The sequence below is a fragment of the Balaenoptera borealis genome (assembly GCF_965194805.1).
Source record: "Balaenoptera borealis genome assembly, chromosome: 7".
In the NCBI taxonomy this organism is placed as follows: domain Eukaryota; kingdom Metazoa; phylum Chordata; class Mammalia; order Artiodactyla; family Balaenopteridae; genus Balaenoptera; species Balaenoptera borealis.
In genome coordinates this window covers 87,355,445-87,369,430 of record NC_138864.1, presented here as the reverse complement: position 1 = coordinate 87,369,430, position 13,986 = coordinate 87,355,445, and the positions used below count along the sequence as shown (strand labels likewise).

The following is a 13,986-nucleotide window of genomic DNA, read 5'->3' as shown; positions in this document are numbered from 1 at the left end:
GGTGGGTGGGGCCAGATCACGAGGCACCTGGTTATAGGTTCCAGGGTGTGGCAAAGCTGATGTTGGCCTGCTGGTGGGTGGGGCTGTGTCAGGCTAGCTGCTTGACCTGAGTCTTCTCAGTACTGGTACCCACAGGATGGTGGGTCGGGACAGGTCCGATGCTAATAAGCTAAAGGAAGAATTCCACAATGGCGCTTACCAGCACCAGTGTCCACGTGGTAGAACAAGCTCCCCAAAATAACTGCTGCCAGCATCTACGTCCCCAGGGTGAGCTCCAGTTGCCTCCTGCCTCTCTGGGTGACTCTCCAAAATCAGCAGGAAGGTCTGACCCAAGCTCCTTTCAGATTGCTGCTTCTACCCTGGGTCCTGTAGTGTGTGAGATTTTGTGTGTACCCTTTAAGAGTGGATTCTCTTTCCCACAGCCCTCTGTCTTTCCCAAAAGTAAACCCTGCTTGCCTTCAAAGCTGAATATCCTGGGGGCTCATCTTCCTGATATAGGACCCCGAGCCCAAAGTGGGGCTCTGATCCTTCACTCTTTGGGGAGAACCTCTGCAATTGTAATTATCCTCCCATCTATGGGTCACCCACCTGGGTATATGATGAGTCTTGACTATACCACACCTCTGCCCCACTTACCTATCTCATTGTGGTTCTTTCTTTATATCTTTAGTTGTATAAGATCTTTTCTGCTAGATTCTGGTCTTTCTCATCAATAGTTACTCTGTAAATAGTTGTAATTTTAGTGTGCCCATGGGAGGGGGTGAGCTCAGGGCCTTCCTACACCACCCTCTTGGCACACCTCCTTGGAAATAATCCAATTTTAATGTAATTTTAATGTAAAGTAAATTGTGATACATTGAAGAAGTCTGTTGTAATCCCTAGAGCAAACCACTTGAAAAATGCAAAAGCAAAAAACGAAACAAAAAAACCCGAATAAGCCAGTAGATGAATTGAATGGTATAATAAAACCTTTTTGCTTTACATAAAAGAAATCAAGAAAGAAACAGATGATCAAAAAGATACGAAACAAATAGAAGAAAAAAAGGAAAGTGGCAACCCTAAATCAAACCATATCAGTACTTGCAAATGTGAATGGGGACTAAACACTCCAATCAAATGTCGGAGATTGACAGACTGAATACAAAAGCAAAACCCAACTATGGCCTTTCTCTAAGAGATGCATTGTAAATACAAATACATGAAGGAAAGGTTGAAGGAGAAATTATAGCAATGTTACCATGTGAGTAACCATGTATGTAACATATGCTAGATATGCATTATCTAGCATATTCTAAAAAAGGCAAAACTATAGTGCAGAAGGGGGATCAGTGCTTGCCTAGGTTTATATTTGGGGGAGAGGACTGACTCTAAAAGGCTACAAGGGAACTCGTTGGGGTGATGGAAATTCTCTGTGTTATGATTATGATGGTGCTCACACACCTATATACATTTGCCCATACTTATCAAACCTTACACATAAAATGGGTGAATTTTATCATACATAAATTATACCTCAATATAGCTGTTAAAAAATTAGAAACCAATTTTGCCTGACTTCTTCCCTTTAATGACTCTCATGCCGGGTTGTTGCCTAGTGAGAAGTATTATTTCATTCAATCCATTCAAAAGGGAAAGAGTTGAGGAGAATAAAGTTGGCAGAAAAGCTTCTCTGCCCTGCTTTGGACTATATATGTTTTCATGCTAATCCAAGTCAATTTAAGCTCAAAAATATGAAATATGAAATTCATCAGGAATTAGATTAACTTTCCTTTGTCTCATTCTGCTATAAATGGGCCTTATGTTTGGATGGCAATACCACTTAGAAAATATATTCATTTATATTTTAGTTTGAAAGTGGATTTTTAAATATATATTTCTGAATGTGCATTGAGCCCTTATTATTTGATTCAATAGTATATTGGTTATTTGGTTAAGTGGAACACGAAAATGCAGCGTACTTTCATTTTATTATCTCTAAATTATAAACTTACGTTTTTTGAAATGATGCTTTAAAATCTTTAATTTATTAAATTAGTCTCTAAAAATCTAGGAGATATTTTATAATTATACTTCTTCTAGATATGAATGCATTTTTAATACAGATATATGTGCCTGTTTTTTTCAGGCCTGGTTGCAGTATGCTTGAAATTTGGGATGTGGAAGACCCTTCCAACTCAGCTAACCCTCCCTTATGTAGCGTCTTGCTCAAGGATGAGAGGCCGTACTTCACCACAGTGTTTCAGAATAGTATGTACAGAGTGTTAAAGGTTAACTGGGAATGAGACTACCCTTTACACTGTGGTGCATAAAAAACAATCACTTTAGTTTATTTACACTAATAAAAATCACAAGCTTTAATAAGGGACCCTTAAAAAGAAGATAATAAAAATGCTTTAAATTTTTCTAATTGATAAAAGGTCAATTATTTCATTGTTTTCCATTGAATGTCAGCCTTATTAAGCTTGTCATATAAATGAGTAAATCATCTTAAAGCTTTAAAGAAGAAAAATATATATAAAAGAACAGCGAAATTTAATAAATCAAGGATATGTAAGTCCTTTTGTATCCCACTAGGTGAATTGCTTCGGATTCTCTCTAGTTCCAGGATGTACCAGCTCAGAATCTTTAAACCACTTAGAAGAGACTAATGCAGTCTCTGAAATGACACTTCCTTAAGATCCTGTTACTGATCACAACCTCTTTACCTCTGTGAGGAAATTTGTTTGTAACCATGTGTCTATTAAGGTTGTTTTGCTTTTAGTAGCCCTCAGGAAAGATCTTTAATAGCTTTTAAAAACTTTTTTTATCATTTCAGGTTAAGTATTTTTAACAACAGCTTATTTTGTAATGTTTTCAATCTCTTTAAATTTATTTACCCAGCCAGATAAGTATTTTTCACTGATTAGTTCTCAGTTTGAGTTCAACAGATGATTAATCTGTCTTCAGAATTCAGTGGTTTTTCTTTTACTATCCAAGTAAAATAAAAGTTGTTACAGTATACAGCCAAATGTAGGGGTTAAACATAATCAGAAAAGAAAATCCAGTTAAATTTATCAAATGAAATTTGAAGATTCTAGATCTTGAATGAAGCAAAGGCATTCTCATCTTGAAGCCCTATAGCTCATTGGACATAGTCATTTTTTCTGGTCACCATCTTTCATAATTAATGTATTTTAAAGTCCTTTATTTATTTTTGGTTTTGGATGAGGACAGCAATGTTTTATAGATCCTCTCTTCCAGTATAAAACCTACCCGATAGTAGTGCTTTGAAAAGTGGTAAATAGTTATCTTGAAGATATTGTTGCCAAATGGAAAGATAAACACTCTCTTTCTCTGATTGAGAGATGTTAAATATGCCATAGCTGTAGTATTTTAATATGTATCTGCTTTAATCATCTTGAAATTTTTGTAATTCCCTTATTTTTTGGACCTCTACATTTGAGATAACAAAATGACTAAATTCTGTAGATTAGTTCACTTACAGTAGGTAGAAGATTACATATATATATAATATATACAGGAAAACCAATAAAATTTTTAACTTTTATACTTGTAAAATATTTTAATACAAGATACAAAACAGCTAAGAAAGCATACCAAATTTTATTTATATTTGCATTTTCAGATAATTTGTTTTGGCATAAGTATGGGGCAAAGAGAGAAAGGAGATACAACACCTAACATTCATAAAAATTGAAATAGATTTTGGATGATGTTTTCATAGGAAGTATTTTAAAGAAGTTGGTAGAATATTTTTAAAAACTGTATTAGCTAATAAAATATGCAATACAAATATATTTATGTGGATATAGGGAAACCAATATAATTATTTTCAACTTTTTATAGTTGTAAAATATTTTAATACAAATACAAAGCCACTAAGCCACTAAGAAAGCCTTATTTTAGCATTTTCAAATAATTCATTTTGGTGTAAGTGTGGGGCAAAGAAGGAAAAGAGCTATAACACCTAACATTCATGAAATTAAAGTGCCACATTTTCGATGGTCTTTTCATAGGCAACATTTTAAAGAAGTTGGTAGAATTTAACAACAAAAATGGATGAGCTGTATTAACTGAAACAAGTTTCATATAAATATAATGTATTAATATGAATTTTTGTTATTTTCATGTACTATATATATTTTAAATTAAAAAAGCCCTTGAAGATTCTTTTGTGTGTTTTCTATCTTTCCTCATTCTTTACTAAACATACATTTTAAAATTGAAATCATTCTGATATGAAGGTAGAAATCATAGTTTCCTGGATGTATTGACCATGTTTACATTGGCAGTGATCTTTTTTGGCCATTTTAAAACAATTCTGTGGGGCTTCCCTGGTGGCGCAGTGGTTAAGAATCCGCCTGCCAATGCAGGGGACACGGGTTCAAGCCCTGGTCCGGGAAGATCCCTCATGCCGTGGAGCAAATAAGCCCATGCACCACAACCACTGAGCCCCCGCGTGCCACAGCTACTGAAGCCCGCATGCCTAGAGCCTGTGCTCCACAACAAAGAGAATAGCCCCCACTCACCACAACTAGAGAAAGCCTGTGTGCAGCAACGAAGACCCAGTGCAGCCAAAAATAAATTAATTAATTTAAAAAAAATAAGCATACCAGACTACTGCTTACTCTTATATAAATTATGCTATTAGATTCTTACCTGCATACATTTTATTGTTTATTCTTTTGAAATCTGAAAAACTATGCACAAATGCTGTGGGTTGAGTGATGGGTAGATTTTTCCTCAGTGCAAGGAAGCATTTTCCTTAGTTTCCTGTGGTCATATTTTTGCACATTTATTTGAAACCATGGTAGAAGTGAGTTGTGCACAAGCTCAGCAATTCCCTCCATCATCAAGTTGTCAGAAGTTGATGTACAGCTTCAGTGAATAATATGTGTGTTGTACTCTTTTGCTGCTAATAGGCACTGCATCAAAAATCATTGAGTACTTTTCATTTTAATTTTAATAATAAAACTATGCTTATATTTTATATGTTTCTATTATACAAGCAATACAAACTCATTATAGAAAATTAGTTTTGAAAAAAACAGGAAATTTAAAAGAAGGGAAAAATATTCACCAGGCATCATTAATATCTCTTTGTTTTCTTCCAACCTTTAGGCATAATTTTTTTCCTTGGTTTCCTCTTTTAACATAAACAGTTTTATGTTTTGTTCTTCATGTAGTAAATGTGGAAGTGTTACATATAGACTGTTTTTACTGGCTACATAATATCCTATTTTGTATATAAATATATGCATAGATATCTGTATCTTAGCCATTGTTTAGCTGTTTCCATTTTTGCTACTACATGGATGTATATATAGAACACTGCCATGAATATGTTAGTACATTAAGTTTTTTCATTTTCAGATTGTTTGTGTAGGGTATATTCCACAAAGTTAAATTTCAATAAGAGAATGTGGATACCTTTAAAGCCTTCAATGCAGTTCGCCTCAGATTACCTCTGCAAAAGGATTGTATGCACCACCAAAAATCAGTGTATGATAATGCTCATCTCACAACACTCATTAGCATTGGTTAGCCTTATTAAAAATATTTTTTGCTAATTTGTGACACCCAAAATGGTATTATTATTTTAAGTTGCATTTATTCCATAGTTTGTGTGATTGGATACCTATTCATGTTTGTAAACGGTTGCATTTCCTCTTATGTATTGCCTCTTTACATTCATCCACATTTATGTAAGCCCAGTCTAGCCCTGAGACCATCTGTGTTACAGATACTCACTGTTGGTGAGTCTCTCTTGTCATTAAGTATTCCATAAAGTTGATAAAAATGCCGTATATATTCTTACTACTCAATAGGCTGGACATTATGTTTCAGGCTATCTAAAATAGTTTATAACTTATACTATATACTTTATACTGTATGCAGTATGTCACATTTAATATTAAATGCCAAGTTTAAAAATCTCAATGCTGCCACTGCTTAGATAAGGATTCAGTAATCATAATTTCATGGTTGGACACCATCAACTTTGTAAATTGTGTCTTATGTATGAAACTTCTTAAACCATTATTATTGATCTAATCTGAACTGCTTTTTATAGGATACAGAAAGCAGAATTATTAAATTTTCAACAGTTTTGGGCCTCATGTGAACTAGTAAAGCTTTATACCTTCCATTATTGTCCAGTAAAAACTCACTGTATTCTTATTAGAAAGTATGTTCTCTGGAGCTCTGTTTATATTCTTTGGTAAATCTGTTGAGTCTCCTCAAAAGGAGTGGGGTTACAGATAAGGGAAAAGAGAAAAATCTCTATTTGAAAATTCCTGTTAACCATGATACATAAAAGGAAAATCTGAAAAGAATGGGTAGGAATATAACTTCAGGCACAAAAGTCAAATTAAGATGGGTCAAGGACTTAAATGAAAAAGGTAGAACTTTAAAACTTTTAGAAGAAAATAGGGAAATGCAAATTAATACCACATGACAAAATGTACAAGTCTGGTAATAATAAGAATTCATGAGAACAAGGGGCAACAAGAACTGTCACTAAACTGTAGTAGGAGTATATATTGATACAGCCATCTTGGAAAATAATTTATTACCTAATACATTTTAAAGTATATAGACCCTGCAACCAATAACTTCCCCTAAAGAAATGCCTGTGCAAATATGCCAGGGAAAACGAATACAAGAATGTTCATGGAAGCATTATTTGTACCTGGTGGAGGGAGCTGAAAACAACCTAAAGGACCACGAATAGAATGAATTAAAACAAAGTAATTCCATACAATGGAATATTGTACAGGAATGAAAATGATCTGTTCACGCATCAATAGGAATGAATCTCAAATATAAGGTTAAGAATAAAAAACTAAGTTATCAAAGGTGGTGTGTGTATGTATGTGTAAATATATATGGTATTTGTATATAGCCTAAAAGCAAACAAAACAATAATATTAGGAGATATATGTGTAGCAAAACAATAAAAGCATAGGCATAATTCATACAAGAGTTAGGCTGGCAATCACTTCTAAGAGAGAATGCAATCCAGGAGGAGCCCTGGGTGCTTTAATGCTCCTGTTCCAGTTCTTAACTGGGTGTTAAGTACATAAGTTTTCATTTTGTAATTAAGATGTACATATACTTTATAATGTGATATATTTTATACCCTTCAAAGTAGGGCTTTGATCATCAGCGGTTCTTAAACCGCGATTCTCTTTCAGTAGCTCTAGGGTGCTTCAACAAGCATCATCAGACTGGGGTCCTGCTAGTCAAACAAATTCTCTAATTGTAGATGATCTTCCATTTGTGCAATGTGTTACTTAGTTTCTTCAAGTGGCAGATGATATGACAGTACCTTTATTGAACAGCACAAACTGGATAGAAAGCAGTTATTTTTTATTTTTTCTTATTTAAAATTTTTTTCTATAAAAATAGTTCATATTCATTAAGGGAAAGTTGGAAAATTCAGGATAGTAATGAGAAGAAAATACATGGTCTTTCAAGAGTGGTATAGCTTCTTTAAAATTACATTATGGTATCTTCTAAAAAGTTGGTGTATGAAAAGCCTTAATCATTACTTTTACTGTTATTAATTCAAACAACTAAAATTTATAACTCTTGCTTCTTTATAATAAGACATTAGAGCATATCACTGCTAAGTAATCATATGTTAGTTGATTGTTACCCAATCCTTGAATATATAAACTGAGGTTCCCAATTTACTGTCTGTTGCTAAGTCCTTTCCATTAGAAAATGGGAATGCTAATACCTTCCTCACAGTTACTGTTAATATTAAATTCTTGGTACGTTGATGTCAATATCATTTTTTTTACTTGCTGAAGTATGAGTATACCATTTATAACTTGTAGTATTTATGAGTGTTTATTCTATTCTTTGAATATGACCCTAAAATATCAAGTCAAATGACTGAATATAATTTCCTATAAACTATATGAATCTACAAGTTTCACAATCTCTATTCTTGGCATCATTTTGAAATTTATTCACAAAACTTATTTGAGTTGTCTGCAGAGAGTCTGAAACTGCTTACCCAGGATGAGGTTTGTGATGTTGGTAGTGGAGAATCAGTAATTTTTTATGTAAAACATAAGTTTATGCATAATAAAAAGCCAAAGCAATATAGAGAAAATAGACAAGTAATTAAACAAGAATGGAGATAAAAACATGAACAGTTTAGAGGTGAGGGAGGGAAACCAGGCTGTCAAGATCTAAAATTCACTTATTAATACTTAAAAAGCATTTTACCACATGGAGGAAGCTTTTATTACACAGAGCATTAGAGTGTAAAATAGGGATTTGAAAAGAATGTAGGACACGTGGGTGTGTGTACATGTGGTGCTTCCTTTAAGTACCCCCAACAGCAGCAACAAAAAAGCAAGCCCTGTGAACACATCCCTTTCATAGAAAGCACTAATCTTTTTTTTTCAGTTCTCACGGTTTCCTTCCCTGGCAGGTATAGTATCAACAAAGTTTGCCTACATTTTGTGGTTGGTGGTGAAAGAAATTGTGTTAATGTATTTTATTTGTTTGATAGTGTTTGGGGGAAACATTGAATTAACATGCCTTCAAGCAATTTGTACACCTTCTAGTACCCAAAGCCCTCATCATTCAGAAGATTTGCAAACTTACATCCTTGGTTTCAGAACTCATTTCACTTTGGTCTCTTCTTTAGTGCTTTAAGTGGATGTACTATTCTACCAAATATTGCTAAATCCTTGAAAATAGTTCACGCATACAGAAAATAACTAAGCTTATCTTAATAACTTACAATTTCTTGGGTCTCTGTTTGCTTGTTCTGGCTATGTTTTGGGAATCAGCTTTCATGTGGAAATTGGTTTATATATATTCCTGAAAGCTGTTTAATTCTCTGGGCTTAGTAATAGTAATATGAAAAATTACAGAGGTTAGAATGGCCAAAATCCTGAACACTAACAACACCAAATGCTGACAAGAATATGGAGCAACAGAAACTCTTATTCATTACCAGGAGGAATGCCAAATGGTACAGCCACTTTAGAAGAGAGTTTGGTAAGCATACTCTTACCATATTATACAGAAATTGCACTCTGTAGTATTTACCTAGAGGAGTTGAAAACCTATGTCCACAAAACACCTGCACATGGATGTTTATAGTAGCTTTATTCATAATTGCCAGAACATGGAAGCAACCAAGATGTCCTTCAGCACATAAATGGATAAACTTTGGTACATCCAGAAATGGAATATTATTCAGCACCGAAAATAACTGAGCTATCGATTATTATGAAAAGACATGGAGGAACCTTAAATGCATATTATTAAGTGAAAGAAGCCAATCTGAAAAGGCTATATACTGGGTAAGTCCAACTATTGATACATGACATTCTGGAAAAGGCAAAATTTTGGAGATAATTAAAAAGTCAGTGGTTGCCAGGGGTTAGGGAGGAGGGAAGAATGAATACACAGAGCATAGAGGATTTTTAGGGCAGTAAAACTATTCTGTATGATACTGTAGTGGTGGATATGTGTTATTATATATTTGTTAAAACCCATAAAATGTAAAACACCAAGAGTGTACCCTAGTATAAACTATGGACTTTGGGTGATAATGATGCATCAATGTAGAGTCATCAATTGTAACGAATCTACCACTTTGGTGGGAGATGTTGATAATGGGGGAAGTAGTGTGTGTGTTGGGGCAGGTGGTATATGGGAGGTCTCTGTACTTTCCATTCAATTTTGCTGTGAACCAAAAACTGCTGTAAAACAAACTCTATTTAAAAAATAAGTAACAAATGTCATTGAATAAATTTTGGCATGAAAATTTGTGATGTTAGTGTTAGTAAAGCTAAGGCAGCAATTCTTAAATATATGTGAAGTCTTGAGAAGATATTAAATCCTTCTGGAAAACTGCTGTATGTCAGATTAAACACAACTCTTGTCTGATTATTCTCTCCATCATTAGAAATGTTAATAAATACCAGTCTCTGCAATTCCCAAGATTTTATCACCATTTTCCCCTCTGCTGTCTGCCCTTCTCTAGTCAAAATTACATCTTATTTGTTTTTTTGTTTTGTTTTGTTTTTTAACAAGCAACATTTGAAATTTTTATTGCAAGGAACTAATGGGATGAAGAACAACACAAGTAATCAAATCAAATAAAGGCATCTGCTGGAGTGGGATCCCAGGGTCCCACCCCACAGCTTTTTTTTTTTTTTTTTTAAACATCTTTATTGAAGTATAATTGCCTTACAATGGTGTGTTAGCTTCTGCTTTATAACAAAGTGAATCAGTTATACATATACAATATGTTCCCATTTCTCTTCCCTCTTGCATCTCCCTCCCTCCCACCCTCCCCATCCCACCCCTCTAGGTGGTCACAAAGCACCGAGCTGATCTCCCTGTGCTATGCGGCTGCTTCCCACTAGCTATCTATTTTACATTTGGTAGTGTATATATGTCCATGACACTCTCTTACCCTGTCACATCTCACCCCACCCCCTCCCCATATCCTCAAGTCCATTCTCTAGTAGGTCTGTGTCTTTATTCCCGTCTTGCCACTAGGTTCTTCATGGCCTTTTTTTTTTTTTTTTCCTCAGATTCCGTATATATGTGTTAGCATACTGTATTTGTTTTTCTCTTTCTGACTTACTTCACTCTGTATGACAGACTCTAACTCCATCCACCTCATTACAAATACCCCCATTTCATTTCTTTTTATGGCTGAGTAATATTCCATTGTATATATGTGCCACATCTTCTTTATCCATTCATCTGTCGATGGACATTTAGGTTGCTTCCATGTCCTGGCTATTGTAAATAGAGCTGCAATGAACATTGTGGTACATGACACTTTTTGACCTATGGTTTTCTCAGGGTATATGCCCAGTAGTGGGATTGCTGGGTCGTATGGTAGTTCTATTTGTCGTTTTTTAAGGAACCTCCATACTGTTCTCCATAGTGGCTGTATCAATTTACATTCCCACCAACAGTGCAAGAGTGTTCCCTTTCCTCCACACCCTCTCCAGCATTTATTGTTTCTAGATTTTTTGATGATGGCCATTCTGACCAGTGTGAGATGATATCTCATTGTAGTTTTGATTTGCATTTCTCTAATGATTAATGATGTTGAGCATTCTTTCATGTGTCTGTAGGCCATCTGTATATCTTCTTTGGAGAAATGTCTATTTAGGTCTTCTGCCCATTTTTGGATTGGGTTGTTCGTTTTTTTGTTATTGAGCTGCATGAGCTGCTTGTAAATTTTGGAGATTAATCCTTTGTCAGTTGCTTCATTTGCAAATATTTTCTCCCATTCTGAGGGTTGTCTTTTGGTCTTGTTTATGGTTTCCTTTGCTGTGCAAAAGCTTTTAAGTTTCATTAGGTCCCATTTGTTTATTTGTGTTCTTATTTCCATTTCTCTGGGAGCTGGGTCAAAAAGAATCTTGCTGTGATGTATGTCATAGAGTGTTCTGCCTATGTTTTCCTCTAAGAGTTTGATAGTGTCTGCCCTTACACTTAGGTCTTTAATCCATTTTGAGTTTATTTTTGTGCATGGTGTCAGGGAGTGTTCTAATTTCATACTTTTACATGTACCTGTCCAATTTTCCCAGCTCCACTTATTGAAGAGGCTGTCTTTTCTCCACTGTATATGCTTGCCTCCTTTATCAAAGATAAGGTGACCATATGTGTGTGGGTTTATCTCTGGGCTTTCTATCCTGTTCCATTGATCTATATTTCTGTTTTTGTGCCAGTACCAAACTGTCTTGATTACTGAAGCTTTGTAATATAGTCTGAAGTCAGGGAGCCTGATTCCCCCAGCTCCATTTTTCGTTCTCAAGATTGCTTTGGCTATTCGGGGTCTTTTGTGTTTCCATACAAATTGTGAAATTTTTTGTTCTAGTTCTGTGAAAAATGCCAGTGGTAGTTTGATAGGGATTGCATTGAATCTGTAGATTGCTTTGGGTAGTAGAGTCATTTTCACAATGTTGATTCTTCCAATCCAGGAACATGGTATATCTTTCCATCTATTTGTATCATCTTTAATTTCTTTCATCAGTGTCTTATAATTTTCTGCATACAGGTCTTTTGTCTCCTTAGGTAGGTTTATTCCTAGATATTTTATTCTTTTTGTTGCAGTGGTAAACGGGAGTGTTTTCTTAATTTCACTTTCAGATTTTTCGTCATTAGTGTATAGAAATGCAAGAGATTTCTGTGCATTAATTTTGTATCCTGCTACTTTACCAAATTCATTGATTAGCTCTAGGAGTTTTCTGGTAGCATCTTTAGGATTCTCTATGTATAGTATCATGTCATCTGCAAACAGTGACAGCTTTACTTCTTCTTTTCCGATTTGGATTCCTTTTATTTCTTTGTCTTCTCTGATTGCTGTGGCTAACACTTCCAAAACTATGTTGAATAATAGTGGTGAGAGTGGGCAACCTTGTCTTGTTCCTGATCTTAGTGGAAATGGTTTCAGTTTTTCACCATTGAGGACAATGTTGGCTGTGGGTTTGTCATATATGGCCTTTATTATGTTGAGGAAAGTTCCCTCTATGCCTACTTTCTGCAGGGCTTTTATCATAAATGGGTGTTGAATTTTGTCGAAAGCTTTCTCTGCATCTATTGAGATGATCATATGGTTTTTCTCCTTCAATTTGTTAATATGGTGTATCACATTGATTGATTTGCGTATATTGAAGAATCCTTGCATTCCTGGGATAAACCCCACTTGATCATGGTGTATGATCCTTTTAATGTGCTGTTGGATTCTGTTTGCTAGTATTTTGTTGAGGATTTTTGCATCTATGTTCATCAGTGATATTGACCTGTAGTTTTCTTTCTTTGTGACATCTTTGTCTGGTTTTGGTATCAGGGTGATGGTGGCCTCGTAGAATGAGTTTGGGAGTGTTCCTCCCTCTGCAATATTTTGGAAGAGTTTGAGAAGGATAGGTGTTAGCTCTTCTCTAAATGTTTGATAGAATTCACCTGTGAAGCCATCTGGTCCTGGGCTTTTGTTTGTTGGAAGGTTTTTAATCACAGTTTCAATTTCAGTGCTTGTGATTGGTCTGTTCATATTTTCTATTTCTTCCTGGTTCAGTCTCGGCAGTTTGTGCATTTCTAAGAATCTGTCCATTTCTTCCAGGTTGTCCATTTTATTGGCATAGAGTTGCTTGTAGTAATCTCTCATGATGTTTTGTATTTCTGCAGTGTCAGTGGTTACTTCTCCTTTTTCATTTCTAATTCTATTGATTTGAGTCTTCTCCCTTTTTCTCTTGATGAGTCTGGCTAATGCTTTATCAATTTTGTTTATCTTCTCAAAGAACCAGCTTTTAGTTTCATTGATTTTTGCTATTGTTTCCTTCATTTCTTATTCATTTATTTCTGACCTGATCTTTATGATTTCTTTCCTTCTGCTAGCTTTGGGGTTTTTTTGTTCTTCTTTCTCTAATTGCTTTAGGTGCAAGGTTAGGTTGTTTATTCGAGATGTTTCCTGTTTCTTGAGGTAGGCTTGTATTGCTATAAACTTCCCTCTTAGCACTGCTTTTGCTGCGTCCCATAGGTTTTGGGTCGTCGTATCTCCATTGTCATTTGTTTCTAGGTATTTTTTGATTTCCCCTTTGATTTCTTCAGTGATCACTTCGTTATTAAGTAGTGTATTGTGTAGCCTCCATGTGTTTGTATTTTTTACAGATCTTTTCCTGTAATTGATATCTAGTCTCATAGCGTTGTGGTCGGAAAAGGTACTTGATACGATTTCAATTTTCTTAAATTTACCAAGGCTTGATTTGTGACCCAAGATATGATCTATCCTGGAGAATGTTCCATGCGCACTTGAGAAAAATGTGTATTCTGTTGTTTTTGGGTGGAATGTCCTATAAATATCAATTAAGTCCATCTTGTTTAATGTATCATTTAAAGCTTGTGTTTCCTTATTTATTTTCATTTTGGATGATCTGTCCATTGGTGAAAGTGGGGTGTTAAAGTCCCCTACTATGATTGTGTTGCTGTCGA

At 34.9% G+C, this 13,986-nt stretch overlaps 1 protein-coding gene across 1 annotated transcript in view; it reads left to right on the top strand.

Moving 5' to 3' along the window:
* DPY19L2 (dpy-19 like 2) overlaps positions 1-9,451 on the top strand; it is a 91,444-nt gene extending 81,993 nt beyond the window's left edge. Inside the window, exon 22 of the mRNA XM_082399503.1 lies at positions 2,126-9,451. Coding sequence (XP_082255629.1) covers positions 2,126-2,282 — 157 coding nt within the window. The 3' untranslated portion in view covers positions 2,283-9,451. The remainder of the gene's footprint in view (positions 1-2,125) is intronic.
* Positions 9,452-13,986: the final 4,535 nt, after the last annotated feature.